The 21310-nt window shown below is 40.7% G+C and overlaps 1 protein-coding gene and 1 non-coding gene across 3 annotated transcripts; one reads left to right on the top strand and one right to left on the bottom strand.

Annotated features, from left to right (window-relative positions):
- The first annotated feature begins 2596 nt into the window (after positions 1–2596).
- On the top strand, positions 2597–2701 carry LOC118985517 (U6 spliceosomal RNA). Its single transcript, XR_005066140.1, has one exon. It is a non-coding gene; the product is annotated as a U6 spliceosomal RNA (small nuclear RNA).
- A 1485-nt stretch (positions 2702–4186) lies between these two features.
- On the bottom strand, positions 4187–20821 carry LOC118985158 (zinc finger protein 300-like). 2 transcript variants are annotated; one of them, XM_037043490.1, is made up of 5 exons: positions 20056–20821; positions 17684–17728; positions 10128–10254; positions 8486–8578; positions 4187–6742 (listed from the first exon to the last, which is right to left on the bottom strand). In XM_037043490.1, exons 2-5 carry the CDS (start codon positions 17696–17698, stop codon positions 5385–5387), a joined length of 1593 nt encoding a protein of 530 aa, XP_036899385.1. In that variant the 5' UTR covers positions 17699–17728; positions 20056–20821; the 3' UTR covers positions 4187–5384. The 2 variants fall into 2 exon arrangements, with proteins under 2 accessions (XP_036899385.1, XP_036899475.1); XM_037043580.1 differs by having other exon boundaries at positions 20219–20821.
- Positions 20822–21310: the final 489 nt, after the last annotated feature.

Genomic DNA, 21310 nt, shown 5'->3' with positions numbered 1-21310 from the left:
TCATAATAAAGAGAATAACTATGGATGCCGTGGGGTGTGTGTGTGTGTGTGTGTAATTCTAAAAATAAATCTGATAGTCCCATTCCTGGTCATGAATACCGGTGTGTGTGAAGAGAGGACAGGAGGTGAAATATTGAATAAGATCATGGTTTGGGAATAAATATTTTTTTCTAGAGCTTTTTTTTCTGTTAGCAATTTAGCTTATGTTCACTTTAATGCTACTAAAATAGTGCTTTGATGAGTCCTTGTCGATTAATTTGTGCCCTCCTCCACAACTGTTCTTGAGAATAAAGCCCGACAAATGAATTTAATTAAAAGGAAATGTACATATCTAACTTTTATCTATACGAAGAATATATATGGGCTGCAGAGAATAGGGAATAAGGATGAGGACGAAATTAAAATCAGATTCAAAGCCCACTCTAAGGTTGAAGGGCTGGGTGGAAAAAAAGTGAAGAGATTAAGGGAAACAAAAAAACAGACACAGACAACTGTGTGGTGATTGCTAGAGGGAAAAGTGATGGAAGGAGGTAAAAGAGGACGAAGGTGAGATAAATGGTGATAGACTTGACTTTGAGCGGTGAATGTACCATGCAACATACAGATGATTATAGAGTTGCACATTTTAAACCTATATAACTTAATGTCACCCCAATAATTCAATAAAAATAAAATAGGTTGTTTCTATGCATATACATACAAATTACAGTCATATATGTGTAAGTGTGTAGTATATATACTTTAAAAATTAAAAGAGGGCCTGGCCAAGTAGCTCAGTTGAATAGAGCCTTGTCCTGATAAGCTCAGGCTGCAGGTTCGCTCCCCAGTCAGGACGCATACTAAAATCAGGCAATGAAAAAGCATAAATAAATGGAGCAAATAGATGATCATGTCACCACCAAGGGACTGGGACCAAGTTGGGTCTGCTGCGGCATGGTCTGGAATGTGTGCCTTTTTGACTTCGTGCAGGAAAGATTTCAAGACATGAGTTCAGATGATTTTGAGAGTACGTTTATTAAAGATGAATACAGTGAAATAAAGGGCAGGCTTGGGATGGAAGAAGCAAGAACACAGCAACAGGAGCGAGCCTGGGTGGAGGTGCTTTTTACCTCACTGAGGTTAGACAAAAGGAGGGCCCTTGGAGACAGGATCAGCGGCCCTCTGCTCTTCCTGGTTGCAAGTCTCATCGGAGCCCTCAGTGCTTAGGAGAAAGCAGACGCAAGCCTGAAGGAGGAAGGTGGGGCGGTGCAGGCATGCTCAAGGGAGAGAATGTGTACATCTTTGCCTGGAGGGGTTTTATCAGTTTTTTAAAGGCAGGAATTTTAGGTGAGATTCCCTCTTTAAAAATGACTGAGTGGAACCTGTGAAGCCATATAAACCTGGGGTTTTCTTTTAGGGAAGATTTTAAATTATAAATTCAATTTCTTTCACTGTTATCGGGCTATTTTGAGTATTCTCTTCTTTACCCAGTTTTGGTAACTAATGTATTTCAAGGACATTTCCCATTTAATCTAGTTAGCAAATTTTTGAAATAAGGTTACTAATAACTTTTTCATTGACTGCAGAATAGTGGTGTCACCTCCTTTATTCATTAGTAATTTCTGTCCCCTCTTTGTTGTGTTGTGCCTATCCAAAGATGTATCAATTGTACTGGTTATTTCAGCGAATCACCTTTTGTCACTGGTTTTTCTCTGTTGTTTATGTTCCAGTTCTGGGACTGACAAACATTTTCTGTGGAGTGCCAGAGAGAGAATATTTTAGGTTTTGTGAACCACTTCCAGTCCCTGTTGCACAGTTTGTTTTACAATCCACTTTTTAAAAATGACTCTAGTTTAGGGACCGTATGGAAAAAGGCAACTAGCCAGATTTGGCCTGTAGTCTGACCCGTTCTGACTCGTTGATTTGTGCACTTATATTTATTACTTATTTCTCTTACTTATTTGGGGTTTTATCACTCATATCTTTCTATCTTCATAAGGTGAAAGCTTAGGTAATTGACATTTCCTCTAATAAAATAAGTTAAAACTATACAATTTTCTCTAAGCATCACTCTAATAGCATCCCTGATACATTGATGTACTGTTTTCATTTCAATATTATCTAATTTCTCTTGGGATTCAACCCTATGTAGGCTACCAAATAGAAAAGGTGTTGAAATTCTATTCTCTCCAACTTATCGGAAAAAAATCCACAGTTGGATTCCCTACCATCCTGCCCCTGACACACTGGCATGACATTTTGACCTGTTATATTCTAAGAATGTCTGAAATAGGATAGAGCTCAACTGTGAAAAAAACTTGAAGTTGAAACAAGCATGACACCTAATAATTTAAGTGACCATCAGCATATAAATCTTTAAATAAACATTAGCATCTCAGTGACAGACATGATTAACATTTTAATCATTTAACCTATAAAGCAACCTAAGGCATATTTTCTACATTATCAGGTAGTTCCATTTGTTTCAGCTTTTAACTCTGCCTAAAGACTTTGAAATATCTAAGAGTTCATGTACTGTGCAATGTTTCAAAACCTGGGTAGGAGACATGGTTTCTTGCACAATCTCTCAAATTCCAGTTGTTTAAAATGAGAACAGGCTATGTTCGCTTCAGCAGCACAGAGGTAAATTGGAACGGAACAGAGATTACCACGGCCCCTACGCAAGGGTGACACACACATTCACGGAGTGCGGCATACTTTTTTAAAAAATTGAGAACCATGCTTGACTCACAGTGCTCCAGAAACATCTAACAGTAGTACTACTAAAAGTAGAAAGGAGGAAGTAAGAAGTACCCTTTTTAATAGAATAATATGGCTAATATGTTAAACATATTAGGAGGCAGTTGAAAAAAAATGTACAGGAACCCCCTGCCTCTTTAATGGGCGTGGAATTACTAGCTGTGTGTAGGAAACCATGAAGTAGAAGGTAAACATTTGAAAATAAAGGTACTGAATCTTATAAGAATCTAGGACATGAAATGAAATAGAAGGGGTATAAAGCTTTCTTCTTGCTGAAATTATGCACAGAATTAATAGGATGATAGCGAAGAGAGATAAATGCTAGAAACACAATGAATTGTAATGGTTGAAGTTTCTCTGAAAATATTACTTGGTTTCATAAGAGGCCTAACAGGTAAACTGAACCTCAAGGAAAGTCTAAAAGTTTGACAAACGATTGTTATGACTGCAAAATTTGCATTATCATATAGTTTCTAAGATGACAACATTGAACAACAAGACACATGGATGTTTTAGTTTCTGACATGTTTGTTCAAAAAAAAATCCCATACGTTTACATCCCAGCCCAACATTCATCTTCAAAATGACTAGTAAAAAATGTCTGCAATTCACTTCTTTTATTTAAAATCACTATTTAAAAGTTAAATATTTTTTTAGATCCTAATCAGGCCATTTAAGGAAATTGTTCTATTTTTTAATTAAAGTAATAATCATGGTTATTATTTACCACTTTCAATTTTAAAACATCAAAGTCTAAGAAGTATTTGATCTAAAAAAAATTTAAAAATCAGGTTCAAAATGATGCAGCAGCTTCACCTTCATTCAGGAAAACAGTTTAGCCCCTGCTGGTGTGGCTCAGTGGCTTGGGCATCATCCTAAAAAACCGGGAAGTCACCAGTTCAATTCCCTGTCGGGGCACATTCTTAGGTTGCCAGCCTGGTCCCTGGGTGGGGGCATGTGAGAGACAACGCACTGATGTTTCTCTCCCTCTCTTTCTCCTTCCTTTCCATGTCTCTAAAAATAAATAAATCATTTAAAAAATAGACTTAGGAATATTTTTATAGCAATCCCTATTTTCATATTATTTGACAATAAATATTTATAACATATAAGACTAGGTTACTAGTTTTTATGTTATAAATAAATATTTATAACACATAAGACTAGTTACTAGTTTTTAAAACATACAAGGTATGTTTTTAAAAGGAAAGCATACCTTGGATAATGACAGAATTTGATAATTAAAGAAATTATTTGTGATAATAAAATGACAGCTCAATAAAACAGGCTTACTTTTTTTCAAACAAACTAAAAAATAACAGTATAACTTCTAATTCTTAGGCTGTCATAAGGGAATTTACAGGGCAGCAAAACAGATACACTTGAACCAGTATCTCAAAAACACTGTAGCCCCAACAGATTCCACAAACAAGAAACTGGAATCCAATAGCCTTTCAAACACATTTCTTGTTAAATTACTCAACATAATGTAGAGACAGAATACAGAAAACCATGTGATGTTCAAACCAATTCAATTCTATCTGGAGGTGAAGTGACACGCTGCCCAGTCCTCCTCGTCCCCAGTAGGACAGGACACTGGCGGGGCTAAGAAGTTGGTCGGAACTCCAACTCTCCACTGCCACGTGGTCTTTGCTGGGTCAGGGAACACCTCCAAGCTCCACTTGCCTCGTCTATAAATTGGTGATAATGCCAGTCTCATACATTTGCTGCAATGATTAAAGAATGCATGTCAAAATGCTTAGTAGAATGTTTATATGGAAGACACATACGATAAAGGAAGCTTTTAAAATTTCAGTTCAGATCATCACAAGGATACAAAGACCCTAAAGTGTACATAACAGTGCTTATGTAAACGTGATACTGAGTTGAAAACAGGACTGTGAACAGGAACTTCTTGTGCAGAACCACATCTGCTGTGTGATGGGAATGGCAACACTGCCCACAGCCATGCTGCTGTCCTCCTTCAGCCTTGTTTCCTGTCTCTTTTCCCTGTGCACTTTAAATACTGTTTTAAGTCTGCCACTGACTACTGAAGCCTTTATAAGTACTTTGGTTTCATCCTCTTTGTTCTATACACATCAAGAAAGTGAGGAAGACCTATATGTAATATTTTTATACTCTTGTGAAATAACAAACCATACTGCTTTTGCAGCTACAATTTATCCTTTTATACTTTGTGTTTTAGGATGTGGGGGAAATGACGTCACACAGGGTGAAGGCAGGCAGGTGTAAATATCCATATTCACTTCCCACGAACATAATTTGGATTTGAATGCCAGTCCTACATCACTTGCAGGATGATTACACGTGGTTGTCCCATTGTTGTCCTGACTAATCAGTTTACTTCCACATTTTAAAAAGCTGTCCTTTACAGTTAACAAGTCAATTATGTGTAATTGAGATTTTTCTAGCATTCTATAAAAAACTCTTACTGTTAGGTCTGAGCCAAAATGTCTGATATAGCAGTGTTATGTTTTGAAATATGGTTTTTCAAACTTGCTTCTTAGTACGAATTAAGCACTTCTGTAGTGCTTAATAATTTTGGAGCTATTAGTGAAGGTCTCCCATGTAAATTCAAATAATTTCTAGCCATGTAAGTTCTATGACGTGCAATAAAATTTTGATCACTGAATTGGGGTTTTCTCATTCAACTGAAAGGGTTTCTGTTCAATATGAATTCTTTGATGAACCATGAGAGTAGATTTCTTGCTGAAAGCTCTTCTACATTCACTGCATTCATAGGGTTTTTCTCCAGTATGCATTCTGTAATGTCCAGTGAGATGTGACTTCTTGCTAAAGGCTTTTCCACACTCACTGCATTCATATGGTTTAGTCCCAGTATGGATTCTCTGATGCACAATGAGTTGTGATTTTTGGATAAAAGCTTTTCTGCATTCACTGCATTCATAGGGTTTCTCCCCAGTATGAATCCTCTGATGTTCAATGAACTGAGAACGCCGGAGGAAGGCTTTCCCACACTCATTGCATTGGTATCTTTTGTCCCCAGTGTGAGTTCTCTGATGTATAATGAGATCTGACTTCTGAATGAAGGCTTTTTTACATTCATTACATTCAAAGGGTTTCTCCCCAGTATGAGTTCTGTGATGTAATCTTAGTTCTGACTTCCTGTTGAAGGCTTTTCCACACTCACTACACCCATGGGGTTTCTCCCCCGTATGAATTCTCTGATGTACAACGAGCTGGGACCGCCAGATGAAGGCTTTCCCACATTCATTGCATTCATAGGGTTTCTCCCCAGTATGAGCTCTTTGATGTACACTGAGTGTTGACTTTTTGATAAAAGTTTTCCCACATTCATTGCATTCATAGGGTTTCTCCCCAGTATGAGCTCTTTGATGTACACTGAGTGCTGACTTTTTGATGAAAGCTTTCCCACATTCATTGCATTCATAGGGTTTCTCCCCTGTGTGAATCCTCTGATGAATAATGAAGTTTGACTTTTGGATGAAAGCTTTCCCACATTCACTACACTCATAGGGCTTCTCTCCTGTGTGAGTTCTCTGATGGACAGTGAGTTGGGACTTCTGAGTAAAGGCTTTTCCACATTCACTGCATTTGTATGGTCTCTCCCCAGTATGAATTCTTTGATGGACAATGAGTCCTGACTTTCCAGTGAAGGTTTTTCCACACTGAATACATTTATGTTTCCCACTGGTTAGAGTTTGTGGTTGTACAAAGAGGTGTGACCTGTGCATGGAGGCTCTGATGTGCTCATGAGCTGTGTTCAGATGAAACACTTTCCCCAGTGTATTACATTCATGGTTTAGCTCCTTAGTCAGTGATTCACTATTACCGAATGAAACTTGATTCAAACACTTGTCTTGGTTTCCCCGGTGACTTACATCACCTCTCAGTTTCCCATCTTCAAAAATTGAGTATCCTATCATGTTATGGAGTACCACTTCTTCAGAAATGATCTTCTGTGGAGTTAATTCTTTCACTTTGGGTCTAATTTCAAAGGCTGAAAAAATCCAAAATGTAATGATGTTACTTCACTCTTGAGCTTTGAAAAATATGAAGCAAAACACAAAGTTCTTCATTTTAATAAGAACAGCAAATCTGATCATGAGTATGGTCTTGGTCGGCTTTGAAATTTAAGAGTATGATCTTAAAACCCAAAGACAGAAGAACAAGAAGATATTTTAAAAAGGTAAAATTGGAGAAATGGAAAAAGAAGAGTTTATGAACTCAATCGAGGTTCCATATCATGGTTCCACATGGTCCCCCACACTTCTGCCCCACACCCCACTCCACCACGAGGCTTTGTGAAGAACAAAGGCAGACCAAAAGGTAACTTCAGGAAAGACAAAGAAAGAATGGTAGCAAAAAAGAACCGAGAGTAAGTTAAAGTGATCAGCAGAATGATTAAACCCACACTAAATATAAAAATATTGTATAAGTAACTGAACAGATTAGAGCACACTGCAGAAAAGAGATTTTATAGGACTGTACATGTATCTTAAAGTATCAGATGACCTAAAAAGGCATGGAAGGTTCTATTTAAAGGGAGCAATCCTGAGTTAGAAGAACAGGTGACTTCAGAGGAAGAAAAGGTGAAAAAGAAAGAAGACATACCCTCTAGTTTGGGGTGGTAGGGATTGGGAAGAAAAAAAGGAGGAAATCTAGGGCCCTGGATGTAAAAAGAGAACCACAAAACCAGAAAACTCAAAACTCCCCCCTAATCACAAAAAGGAAGGAAGGAAGAAAGGAAGTGAGGGATCCTACTAAAATACCTAGTACCTAAATTTTGTTGTATTAGTGGAAAAGAACTCCAGCCCTGGCTGGTGTGGCGCGGTGGATTGAGTTCCAGCCTGTGAACCAAAGGGTCACTGGTTCGATTCCCAGTGAGAACATATACCTGGGTTGTGGGCCAGGTCCCCAGTGCAGGGCACACAAGGGGCAACCACACATTAATGTTTTTCTCCCTCTCTTTCTCCCTCCCTTCCCCTCTGTCTAAAAAATAAATAAAAATTTAAAAAAGAAAGAATTCCATTGAATTAGAATCTTAAACCATGACATGATAAAAATTAACAGAAGAAAAGTAAAGTACATAGAAAACTATAGAAAAATCAGGAAATAAATTTGTATAGAAATCAACAGAGGACACTGTCCCCTAAAAAAAAAGAAAGAAAAAAAAACCTAGCCATGAAGCAGAAGAAAATTTTGTGTGAACTCCAAATAGAATTAAATACACTCAAGCAAACATGAGGACATGGAAATACACCATGAAACAGAACTTTATAAAAAAATTAAATGGGAAAAAAAGGGGAGAGACGAAAATGAAATGAATAAACTTGGGGGAAAAAGTGGAAGACTAAATTATAAGATGCAGGCAGGGAGAACACGCTCAAATAAAAATTTAATAAGCAGCATTGAAAAAAGGCAAGGAAACAATGAAGATAGTAAAAATAAAGAATCAAGTAAAAATGGTCATAGATAAAGTAACGAAAAAGGAAGACAGACAGAGAAAAAATATTTCTATTATTAAAGTCCTGAAAAAGCCCTGACCACCTTATAGGGTGTTTAATATGTAGCAGTGTCATTTAGGTATTCAACAATCTCATGGCCATGTGTGGTCCTCAGCCATTTCTAAACATCTATGGCCTTCAAAAATGATTTCCTAAAAAATATTTCAAGGCTAGACATTGCCTTATTCAATATGAATCTTACGTCCCTGCCTCCCATATGCCAGGTTCTCACTTACCTGGATAAGCCCAACTTGAGATTTCTCCCTCCTCCATCCATGGCTCTCCTTGCTTCAACAAGAAGATTTTATCTGACTTCAGAGATTGATACCCTGTTTATGGGAAACGATATAGGATTTGGGCATTAGTGGACAACCAACCATCCTAGAACTTGAGCCCATTACATCATGTATCAGAATGGCTAAAATTAGAAAAGACTAACATCACCAAAGCTTGATGGAACTCTCATATATTGCTAGTAGGATATAAATTAGTATAACGTCTTTGGAAACTGGCTGTATCCACCAAAGGTAAATATGCATTTTCCCTATGACCCAGAAATCCTATTCCTATATATATACATATATACTTAACAGAAGTGAAATCCTATTTCCACCAGAGAATATGTATAAGAACATTCATTTAAAAAAGGAACATTCATAACAGTTTTGTTCATGATAGCCCAAATCTGAAATAACTCACATGACCATCAAAGACAGTGTGAGTCAACGGATGAATTACCATACAGTCACTCAATGGAACACAAAGCAGTAAGAATCAAACTACTGTCGCATGCCAAAACATGGCTGAATTTCACAGATACGAAGTTCAATGAAAGATGCCAGATGACAAGAACTTATATACTGTGTGATCACACTTGCATGAAGTTCAGGCATGAACAAAATGTGTAGGGACAGAGGCCACAGTCGTTCTCTCTCCTGGAGCTAAGTGGGAGACTGCTGGGTGCTGGAAGTGTTCTATAGCTTGATCTGGGTAGTGGTTAAGTGAGAGCATGCATATGAAAAACCGTATTAAGCTGTGTCTGAGGATCTGAGTATTTACTATACACATTGTATTTCAATTTTGAAAAACTAAGGACTTGGGCCCAACACATTGTCTTTAGTCTCCAAGGAATGAGCCTAAAGATGCAATTCCCATTTCCTTTTCATCCAAATTCCCAGAAAAGTAGAAGCATAGTATGGGTACTCAAAATTAATAAATTTTTGACACTTATTGCTTGAAATGAAGCTCATTAAGCATTCAGAGACAAAACAGTTTTTAATAAATAGGAACGGAAAGGCAGTCATTTGAGTACTACGGTGGGTTTAACAAATGTCCATGAATCCTTTGACACTGTTTCATTCAAGACGGAGAGCCTAATCCTCCGCCCCATGAGCACTGGCTGTACTTAGTCACTCCTAATAAACACAATGAGGTAAAAGTGTTAATGTGTGATTTTGGAGACTTGGTCAAAAAGGGCACTATGACTCTGGCATTGCGACTCCCTCTAGCTCCTCTCAGGAAGACCAGTCTCTCCGGGGCAAGTTTGCCATGTCACGAAAGCAATCTCACCAGTAAGGAACTGAGGCCTCCTTCCACTCACTGAACGATAAGGAACCAGCGGCTCCTCCCAGGACCACCGGAGTGAGTCACCCTGGAAACGGATCCTAGACTCCCAGCCCGGCTTTCAGACGGCTGCAGCCTGACAGTACCTGACCACAACCGCGTGGAAGACCACAAGCCAGAGCCACCTAGCTAAGTCTCTCTAGATTCCTGACCTACAGAAATTGTTTATTTTGAGCCACCAAATTCTGGAGTAGTTATTATACAGCAATAGGTGGTTAGTATCAACCAGTACCCGCGGAGGAAAGATGTCCTCACCCACTGCAACAAGGTTGCGATAGTTCTCCAGCATCACATCCCGGTACAGGCTCCTTTGAGCAGAGTCCAGCTGCTGCCACTCCTCCTGAGTGAAGTCCACAGTCACATCCTTGAATGACACAAACCCCTGTAACAGGACATTCCTGTTCAATCTTAAGTGAAAAGTACTGGATAATGTATGTAAAAATGTTGAGAAATTATTGCTGTTTTCATCGTGGAGAGTTCAGCATGATAAATTAAAAATATTACTATGTAGCTAATTTTTTAATCCTCAACCAAGGGTATATTTCTTGATTGTAGAGAAATAGAAAGGGCCAGGATGGAGGGCAGGAGACGGAGAAACACCGACTGGCCGGCTGCCTCCTGCAACACTCCCCAACCAGAGGTCAAACCGGAAACCGTTTGGTGTGTGGCATGACAATACAACCAACTGTACCACCCAGCCAGGGCACCAGGCCAATTTCTTATTTTAGAAAGAAAAGGAAAGAAATACTGATATGAGAAACATCGATCAGTTGCCTCCCATATGCATTCAACCAGGGACTGAACCCACAGCCCAGGCATGTGCCCTGACCAGGATTCAAACAGGTGACCTTTTGCTTTGTGGTACAACATCCAACCAGCTGAGCCACACTGGTCAGGACTGAGGCCAATTTTGTGTTCCACTATGTGGGAGAAGCAGAAACTCCTATTATAAAAACTTTACCATTGAGTCCTGGCTGAGTGGCTCAGTGGACTGAATGCTGGCCTGTGAACCAAAGGGTCGCCAGTTCGATTCCCAATCAGAGCACATGCCTGGGTTATAGGACAGGTTCCTGGTAGTGGGCGTGTAAAAGACAACCACACCTTAATGTTTCTCCCCTCTCTTTCCCCAACCCTTCTTCTCTCTCTAAAAATAAATAATATCTTTAAAAAAAACAACTTCGCCATTGAGAATCATTCACTCTCTTTCCATCAGTATTTATTAAGCACCTACATGACCAGCACTATTTGGGGCTCGGAATACTCAATATTTTACTCAAATATGAGTAAAGTTTACGGACTAGTAGATGGAGGCAAACAAATAAATATATAAATGCTATAAGGTGTTAAGTGGGTTATGCTAGAAATGGGAAAGAGTGATTTTGAGGTGCTGAGTTGGGTTTCGCAGAAGATTTTCGTAAAAGATTCATAAATTTATAGAAAATGAACAGTGAATTTATGCAAAAATATACATGTGAAATTGTAAAAAAAGTTAACAACAGCAGCTGGCCAGGACTCCAGGGTGATGGGGCACAAAGCAGACACAGGGAACGAGGGAGCCACATGCAGGACAGCCACAGAGAGGCAGGCGTACAGGGCTGAGCTGAAGGGAGGACACGTGGGGGTACAGGCTCACAGACACAAAGGCGCGAGTACACGGGACACTGGGTGAGAAGTGGGACGGCCACATCGCTTTAGGGGGCCTCACCACAGAATATTTACTAATTACACGTGGAAAAAGTGACTTTGTGAGAGGGCCAGCTGGGCCCGCCAGAATCAGTGAGGGACAGATGGTCAACGCCCCCAGGAGGAGAGGCAGGGACCCCTTCAAGGGACGGAGGACCCTAGGCTGGTCAGGGGCACATCAGACAGCTGCAGTGCCGCGTCATGGAGCAGAAGGAACTGAGGGTCACCCAGACTAAAGGGGACAGAGCAAGGTGGTCCCTATGGGCGGAGCAGCTTGTTCTCAGGCAGGTCAGGAGCAAGTTCTCTGCCCTGTCCCCCAACAATTCTACAAGTCTGTGACTGTCCCCCAAGGAAAAACTTAAAGCAAACAGATACTTAGCATATCTCTAAGACAAGGTTTCCAATGTAAAAGGACTTAGTATTTTATAATGTTTGATTAAAAAATTGAGATCTTATTTACTAAGGGTAAGAAGTAGAAGAGAGTCCTGACTGGTGTGGCTCAGTGGATTGAGCACCAGCCTGGGAACCGAAAGGTCACTGGTTCAGTTCCCAGCCAGGGCACATGCCTGGGTTGCAGGCCAGGTCTCCAGTCTGGGGTTGGGAAGAGAGGGGTGGAGGTGGGGCAGTGGGGGGTTGTGGGAGGCAACTGATCGTTTCTCTTGCAAGACAATGTTTCTCTCCCTCTGCATCTCCCTCCCTTCCCCTCTCTCTAAAAATAAATCTTAAAAAAAAGATGTAGAAGAGTAGAAAAAAAGGGGAAACTGCCAAATGCTCTATCCAGTCGGAAGTCAGAAGGAACCACATTACTCCTGATTTTAAAATTCAGTAATGTTTCTGGAAAACTTCAAGGCAATTGCTAGTGAAATTAAAAGCAGGACATGCACTTTCAAATGCTCTGCAGAAGCCAGAAGCTAAGGAACCCTAGTTTCCAGGGCCAAGCAAGAGAGCGTAAAAGAAGGAGAACACAGGGGAGCAGCACCAGGCTGAGTGTAGCACAGACCACACAGCTACCCCGACGGGCCACACCAGAGGGAAGGGAACAGCCAAACACACAACCTAAAACCAATGAGCGTGCCACCCAAAAGAAAGTGAAGCAGAGAGAGATAAGGGAGCGAGGGTGGCTTTCTCTGGTTGAGAATTACAGGTGACACTGTGCCCCTATTTACTGACTTAAACTAATATGAGATGTTTCAGAAGTTCCAGAGACCACCAGGAAGGCTGGTGAGAAAGGAGCATGGGGAGGCTCTACCCCATGAGCCTGTGTGGGAAACAGACTGCGTCATGGTTGCTCTCCACAGGAAATGCTCGTGTAAAGTACCAGGGAAGCCAGTGGAGTTCCCAGGGCTCAAAAATAGGCCAGTGGACATCACAGAAAGAGGCAGAAGGGGCCCAGCTGGCCCAGCCCAGCTGACGTGAGACAGTAAGGCAAGTGACTTACATTTAGTACATTTACCAAAAAATATTACACATAAAAGTTCTACTAAAGTTCTACTAAAAAGCGAATAGTATATTCCCTGGTAAGATGTGGAGGGGGAGAAAGATCATCCCAGATAAAGGGAGGGGTAAGTAAAAGGCATGGAGACATAAAAAAGAACGTGGCAAATTCAAGAACTATGAGTGCTTCAGGATAATGCTCTCGAACACCAATTATTCATATACTGCCTTCACAATTTTTTGTCATATCTGCATACCACCTGTTACTGATTTAATATTTAACCCAACTCAACTTTTTTTAACTTAAATATATGTATATTGAAAGGAAACCACTAAAGAGAAATGAAAATACCAACAAAAATCTACAAAGTAAGTATATACTGGTGAAATGTGATGTGTGGGATTTGCTTTAAAATACTCTAGAAAACAAATAAAGGAAGAAAGATGTAAGCCCTGGCTGGTGTGACTCAGTGAATTGAATTGAATTGAGTGCTGGCCTGCAAACCAAAGGGTTGCTGGTTCAATTCCCAGTCAGGGCACATGCCTGGATTGCTGGCCAGATCTCCCTCCAGCTGGAGGCATGTGAGAGGCAACTGATTGACATTTCTCTCTCTCTTTCTAAAAAATAAAATCTTAAAAACAAAACAAAACAAAACAAGACATAGCCATATTTAATCTAATCAATTTATTTGTATACTAGTGTTCACAGCCAAAAGACAGAAACAACTCAAGTGTCCATCAGCAGATGAACATGTAAACAAAATGTGGTATGTCCACATTACGGAACATTATTTAGCCACAAGAAGGAATGGAATTCTGATACATGTTATAACATGCATAAACCTTGAACCCTTGCTGGATGAAATAAATTAGACAAATTTTTTTGAACAAATACTGCATGATTCCATCTAAACAAGTAAATTCATAGTCAGAAATCGGTTCTGAGGTTACCAGGTGCTGTGAGTAAGAGAAAAGAATAAGGAGTTACTGCTCAGTGGGTACTGAGTTTCTGTTTAGGGTGGTAAAAAAGTTTTGGGAATAGTGGTAATGGACACACGAATTATAAATATAATCAATACCACTTAAAAATGGGTAGAATGGCAAATTTTATTACATCTATTTTACCACACAAAAATCCTAGTTGTCCAAGTTCAGATCAAGGTACCTATTCTAGTAAATATCCAAGTAGCTCTAAGTAGGCAACTGGACTTCAGTGGGATAACAGGTGCTCAGAACAAAAACCAAAAAGCATGGAATTCAAGCAGAGAAAAGAGAGAATGTAAGAAGTGGGGAAATCCCTGATGGGTGTGGCTCAGTCTGTTGGGCACCCTTCCAGGAAAAAAAAACGTTACCAGTTTGATTCCTGGTCAGACACATGCCTGCATTGTGGGTTTGTCCCCAGTTGGGGCATGTATGAGAGGAAACGATTGATGTTTCTCTCCCTCTTTCTCCCACCCTTCCCCTCTCTCTAAAAATAAATAAAACCGTAAAAAAGAAGTGGGTAGAGGGATGTAACAGACAGTGACAAAAATGGAGGAACAATGGACCAGAGGTCTGAATGGAAGTGAAGAAATGCTAGAATCAAGGTACTAAAGTAAATAAGCTAGAAAAAGAAGTAACAGCCAGAGAATGAAATGCTTGGAGATGGTAGTTACTAGGAGTCAGAAATCTAGCATATGATGGTGGGAATTGCTGGCTGCAATGGAGTAGAGGGAAATAATCTCGGGAGTGAGGAGTTACACTGGCACCACTAGTACAACAGCACTGTGATACTGTGATTTCTGATTAGAAATATATTTCGTTTTCATCCTGGTTCTTGGCATAGAGCTCCTAAAACCCAGGAATTTCCTGGTAAAAGAGATAAAGGTGTCTTTTGTTATGCTAATAGTGACTTGGAAAGCACGAAAGAGAATAGAGAATTAGAGAATAGAGAATAGAGTTGCTAGAGAATAGAACAGGGGTGTCAAACTCATTTTCACCCGGGGCCACATCAGCCTCAAGGTTTTGCCTTCAAAGGGCCAACTGTAATTTTAGGACTGTGTAAATGTAGCTACTCCTTAACAGTTAAGCAAGAGCTCAGCACTGCCGATCCAGGTAGAAACAAGGTGCTGGGCTGGATAAAACAAGGTGGAGGGCTGGATTTGGCCCACGGGCCTTGTGTTTGCCACCTGTGGAATAGAGGACAGGAACTTTTTGTCCCACTCCCTGAGTTCCAAGGAAGGGAATGGGGCTAGAAGGTGAATCAGTCACCAACAGCCAATGATGTAATTAACGGTGCCTATGTAATGAAGCCTCCATAAAGACCCAACAGTAGGGGGAGTCAGAGAGCTTCCGGGCTAGTGAACCGGATGCCTCCACATACTACATGTACGTGCCAGGCCCCAAACTCCACGAGGACAGACCTTCTTTGTTCCAGACCTCACCATATGTATTCTTCACCTACCTGTTGAATTGTATCTTTTAATATCCTTTGTTTCGATGTAATAACCTGGTAATCTAGCCAGTAAACAGGTTTCCTGAGTCCTGTAAATAGCTCTAGCAAATTAATTGAAACAAAGGAGGGGGTTATCAATCAACAAATTGATAACCACTGACTTACAGCCAGTGGGAAGCACAGGTGACAACCTGGACTTGAAATTGGCATCTGAAGTGTGTGTGAGGGGAGAAGGATTGAGCCCTTAACCTACCGGATCAGATGCTAGGCCCAGGTACATAATGTGGAAGTTGAGTTGAATGGTGGAACACCCAGCTGGTGTTGAAGAACTGCTTGGTGGTATGGGGGGTGGGGTGGGGTTGAAGAACACATTGCCTCTAGGTGCAGCGTTATAGGTACCCAAACTTTATAACCCAGAAGTCCCCAAACTTTTTAAATTGGAGACTGTAATATTATAATAAGAAATATATAGTTTGGCCTTTATCCCTGGCTCATGCTCAGAGTTCCTAGAACTTTATAATTGCCTGAGCAATAAAGAGGCTAGCAGCATCTTTTTTTTCTGATATTTGGTCTTTGACTCTGGTTCCTGACACACAGCTTCTAAACTGCTTGGAATTTCATGAGTGTTAGGAGTACCTTTTGCTCTAACGAGGCAACTCTTGGTGAGACGTGTTTCAGTTAAAAATAAAAAAGCATGCACATCAAGAATATAAACCTTTAAAAAACATAAATTATATTTAAGCACTTCAACACCGAGGTATTATGGTCACTAAAAATATATGTAAAAGTAGAAGTTCTCGTCTTCCCACTCCGGCCTTCCTGCAGGCCATCCTGTACCACTAAGGGGTGGGTGCTCTCCTCTGTGAGGACCACTCTACGGAAGCTGTATGCCACATGGCGGGTCCAACCAAGAGAACATTTTACATGAAAATTAAATAATATATACTTTCAAATAAAAACATTTAAAGCTGTATGGCAACCACTAAGATGCTGGCCAGCAGTATTTGGCTGAGTGATAAACCAACAGATACAAACAAATTTACTTGATCTTCACTATTCACCGAGTATGTTCACTTGATACAGACTTGGAGACTCTTGACCTATTGCATCTTATTTATTTTTTATCTTTCCCCAAGGACATTTTTTCATTGCTGTTAGAGAGAGAGGAAGGGGAAAAGGAAGGGAGAGAAATATCAATTAGAGAAAGAAGCATCAACGGGTTGCCTCCCACAGGCACATGAACCGGGAATCGCACATGCCCAAACCATGGACCAAACCCACAACCTAGCTCTGTGCCCTGACGGGGAATCAAACATACAACCCTTCTGTTAAGGGACAACGCTCCAACCAACTGAGGCACACTGGCCAGGGCTCAACCTATTGCATATTCAAGAAAAAAATTTGATTACTTTCTTTATTGGTTAAAAATGCAAATTAAAATGGATGCTATTATTACCTTTAATGACATAAATCCCCAGGACCAATTTCACAAATCCCTGGGGCTGAGAATTGCTATTCCAAAAATTACAGATTTTATTCATGAATCAGGGCAGATTGTTTAACTGCTGTGTACTTGGACCTCATTATTTTACTGCCTAGAAATTGAATTCTGCCTTTCTATTAGGCCCTATACTTATTATGAGAAATAGTCTAAGAAACAGCTATGGAGCCCTGGCTGGCGTAGCTCAGTGGATTGAGCGCGGGCCTGTGAACCAGACGATCGCGGTTCGATTCCCAGTCGGGGCACATGCCTGGGTTGCAGGCCGGTTCCTTGCAGGCTAACTACCAGCAGGGGATGCACAAAAGGCAACCATACATTGATGTTTCTCTCCCTCTCTCCTTCCCCTCTAAAGATAAATAAACAAATAAAATCTTTAAAAAAAAAAAAGAAACAGCTATGGAGAAACCTATTATGGAACTCATAATGGACTGGTAATTATTAGGGACACTGCCTACAAGATCATATGTATGCAGATCCATTAAGAGAGTAACTTCAAACCCAAATACCACAAAAATCTTCACCTTCCTCAAGAAATTAGCACACTTATTGTATAGCTAGCACATTTAATGCAAATGATATGCTCAACTTTAATTACCTATAAAAGATTCCATAGCTTTTATGACTATGCTCCAAGTTTCCTTGGTCTAGATATTTTGTTTTCTCTCATCTCTATATACATTCTTCATTTAATTGAATTAATTTCTAAAAACTGTCTCAAATTCGGTGGAAAACAAAGTGGAGTACAAACAACATACTTACCGGGGACTTAGTCATTTTCTGCTGCTCTTCAGAGGGGGCAGCTACCTGTAAAGCAGAGCTGGGATGAGCAGACAGCCTTGAAAGCCCGAGTATCTGGGCCTGCCCTGGGATTCCCAGAACCACCAGCCTAGAATTTCCTATGATCGGCCACATAAAAGACTATCCTTTGAAGATCGCCCCTTCAAAGGTTGCTTTTAGAGAGATCACAAAGGATTATGCAATGATAACATAAACCTATTAACTTAAAATTCTGAGATCAAGACATGATTTGTTTTTCCCTTGAGGATGTGAATGCATTCCATTATACATTTAAAACTTTTCTCCCCTTGCCATATTTGACAAACCCACAGCTGACATCATACTCATCAGTGAAAAACCGAAAGCTTGTCCCCTAATATCAGGAACAATACAAGGATGCCTACTCCTACCACTTTCAATCAATATAGCACTGGAAGTCCTAGCTACAGTAATAAGGCAAGAAAAAAGAAAGAAATGGCATCCAAATTGGAAAGAAAAAAGTAAAACTGTCACTAAATTCAGGTGACCCTAAAAAACTGCACTAAAAACTATTAAAAGTAATAAGTTAGTTCAATAAAGTCACAGGATACAAAATTAATATACACAAAATAAGTTGCATTTCTATATACTAAAAAGGAGCTATCATAAAGAAAAACTAATCCCATTTACAACTGCATCAAAAAGAATAAAATACCTAACAATAATTGAACCACAGAAGTGGAAGACCTGTATTCTGAAAACTGTAAGGCGTTCAAGGAAAAAATTGAAGATGACACAAATAAATGAAAAAAAATGTACCATACTAAGGAATTGAAAGAATTAATGTTGTTAAAATTAATTTTACAGCCAAAGCAATTTACAGGTTCAGTAAAATCCCCATCAAAATACCAATGGCATTTTTCACAGACCTAGAACAAATAATCATAAAATGTGTATGAAACCACAAAAGACCCCAAACAGCCAAAGCAATCTTAAGAACAGCAAAGCTAGAGGTATTATGCTCCTTGATTTCAAACTACATTACAAAGGTAAACAATCAAAGCAGCAGAGTATTGTACCCAAAACAGACACATGGATCAATGGAATAGAATAGAGCCCAGAAATAAGCCCATGCATATATATTAAATTAATCTATGACAAAGGAGACAAGAATATACAGTAGGTTTTAGATCATCTCCTTCAATAAAAGGTATTGAGAAAACTGGCCAGCTACTTTCAAAAGAATGAAACTGGACAACTCTCATACCATACACCAAATAAATTCAAAATGGATTAAAGACTTGAACGTAAGCCCTGAAACCATAAAACTCCTACGAGAAAACATAGGCAGTAAGCTCTTCGACATCAGTCTTAGCAATGTGTTTTTGGACCAGCTTCCTCAGTAAAAGGTTGCAAACGCAGAAATAAACAAACGGAATTACATTAAACTAAAAAGGTTTTGCAGAGAAGGAAACCATACACAAAATGAAGAGGCAACCTACTGAATGGGAAAAGATATTTGAAAATCGTATATCCAATATGGGGTTAATATCCAAAACATATAGAGAACTTATACAACTTATAACAAAAACTTAAATGTCACAGAACCAAAGTAAGGATTTCGCTGCCTGCCGCATCCAGTAGGCAAATTCTAGAGGCAGAGACTGGGGAGAAAGAAAAGATTTTTATTCAAATGATGTCTAATCCGGGAGAATGGCAGACTCTTGTCTCAAAGCCTGTTCCCTCCGCCCGAGGAAGCCCAGACATCCTCAGCCAGACGAACCCAACGGCAGGCCCCAGTTCCTTCTCCCATTCAAAGTACTGTCCTTTGGGAACCGCGGGCAGCTGCTGAGCGGTCATCCAGGAAGCTCAGCTTGCTGCAGGCCGCCACTGTCCGGCTTCAGGCTCCCTGCGGGAACCTGAGTGTGGGGCCAGCGCTCCCAATGGCCGTGTGACTTCCACGAATAGAAAGTACCTCGAAAGCACCAAATAGTACGGTCTCCAGGTGAGTAAGAGAGTGTCCCTTCCTCCCCCTGGGTTTATATTAGTTTCCGGTATGGGAGGACCAGGTGCTTTCTCAGAATGCCCAATTAATTTCTCAAACTTCCCGGTGTTCTGGGAGGGTCCGCCCCTCGACCAATCCTATCTTTTCCCCAGGCTAGATTGACATGCTTCTTCACTCCAGCACCTCCCCCAGCCGCCATTCTGACCTCTACGTGAGAATGTGCCTGCCTCCCAGTGGGGTCCCACCGCCAATCTGGTGCCGGAAAAAGGGTAGGAGGGTTTTCCCTTATCCAATAACTTGCTAACCTGGTCCCAGCTCAGTGCAATACATCCTCCTGCTGCCATTTTTCCTGGGGGACGGGGGAACCAACCTGTCTCCGGGAGCAGGACGTCTCCGCCCCCAAGGCTGAGCGTGGGAAAGACAGGTGCTTCGTTACCGGCTCCGCAGCCTGTCCTGCTACCAGCAGCACCACTAAATCCTAAACTCCGCAGGGCGGCAGCTACTATCTTGTTCATCGCCCTTCAATTACTCACCACAACAGGACCGAAAATTACGGACCGCTACAAAAGCTCAATCGCTGATCATACATGAATCCCCAACTCCCAATACCGCAGCCAAAGACTGAAACCTCCTGATCCGAAATCGGGCTCAACTTCCCGCCGCCTGCCTCCTCTCGGGGGCCCTCAGCTGACAGCCACGACCTGCCCCCACCACTTCATGGGCCCTGGAACTCTCCCAGTAACCACGGAAATTGGCGCAGCCCCTCACTCGCCGCTTTCGCGATACTTTGAGGGTTGTTAATCCGCTGGAATTGAGGATTAACATGGCCGCGCCCATTAAGGGATATGTAGGAAGTGGGCGACGCCATGTTTCGAATATTGTTAATGCCGTACAACAAAGGAGGTGGAAACTGAATAGTAGAGCTGCGGGAAAAGTGTGGGAACAATGCGGGAGCGACGATAGAAACTAGGAAAGCCAGGTATCTGAGGATGGAGTCAGGGAACCGATTCAGCTAAAATAAGTAGAAATGGGTACGCAGAGAAAGGTGCAAAGCAAAGATTGGGAAGTGGAGTTGGGAAGCAGGGGAAGCCCCTCCTGTTAAACGGATGAGAATGTCTCAAAACGATTGTTCGACATCACAGTACCTGATTTTCCCAATCTGAGGAATACTACTACTACTACTACTACTAATAATAATAATAATAATAATAATTTATTGGGCACTTACTGTGTTTTTAAGGTATGTTATTTGTTTTAAGATTTAAAGGTATTTATAACAATTTACACATAGCTTTCTTTTCTAATATTTTAGTAAAAGTTCTTTAAACTCTATATAATCATCTTTTACATCTGACTCTTATAGTCGTTTATAAAGTCATCAAGCACTTTTTCAGGCCTAGTTGAGGTAGTGCATTTTTGAATTTTGAAAAGTGCTGTCAGGGGGCAGAGTGAGACGCCGAGTAGCTTCCAAGGCTCTGCACACAACGGATTGGACAGAGAACGGCTCTTCGCCGCCATAGCCACCAAGATTGCCTAGACACCGCAACAGCAACCAGCGACCAAAGAAAGCAACACAGCAATCATTCACCCGAATTCCGCAACGCCGTCTAGGCCCGGCCTCCCCG

The sequence above is a fragment of the Sturnira hondurensis genome, unplaced genomic scaffold (genome assembly GCF_014824575.4).
Source record: "Sturnira hondurensis isolate 20B ecotype Veracruz unplaced genomic scaffold, ASM1482457v3 Scaffold0000042, whole genome shotgun sequence".
NCBI classification, from domain to species: domain Eukaryota; kingdom Metazoa; phylum Chordata; class Mammalia; order Chiroptera; family Phyllostomidae; genus Sturnira; species Sturnira hondurensis.
Note: the sequence above shows the minus strand (reverse complement) of the source record. Positions and strands in the feature narration are given on the sequence as shown.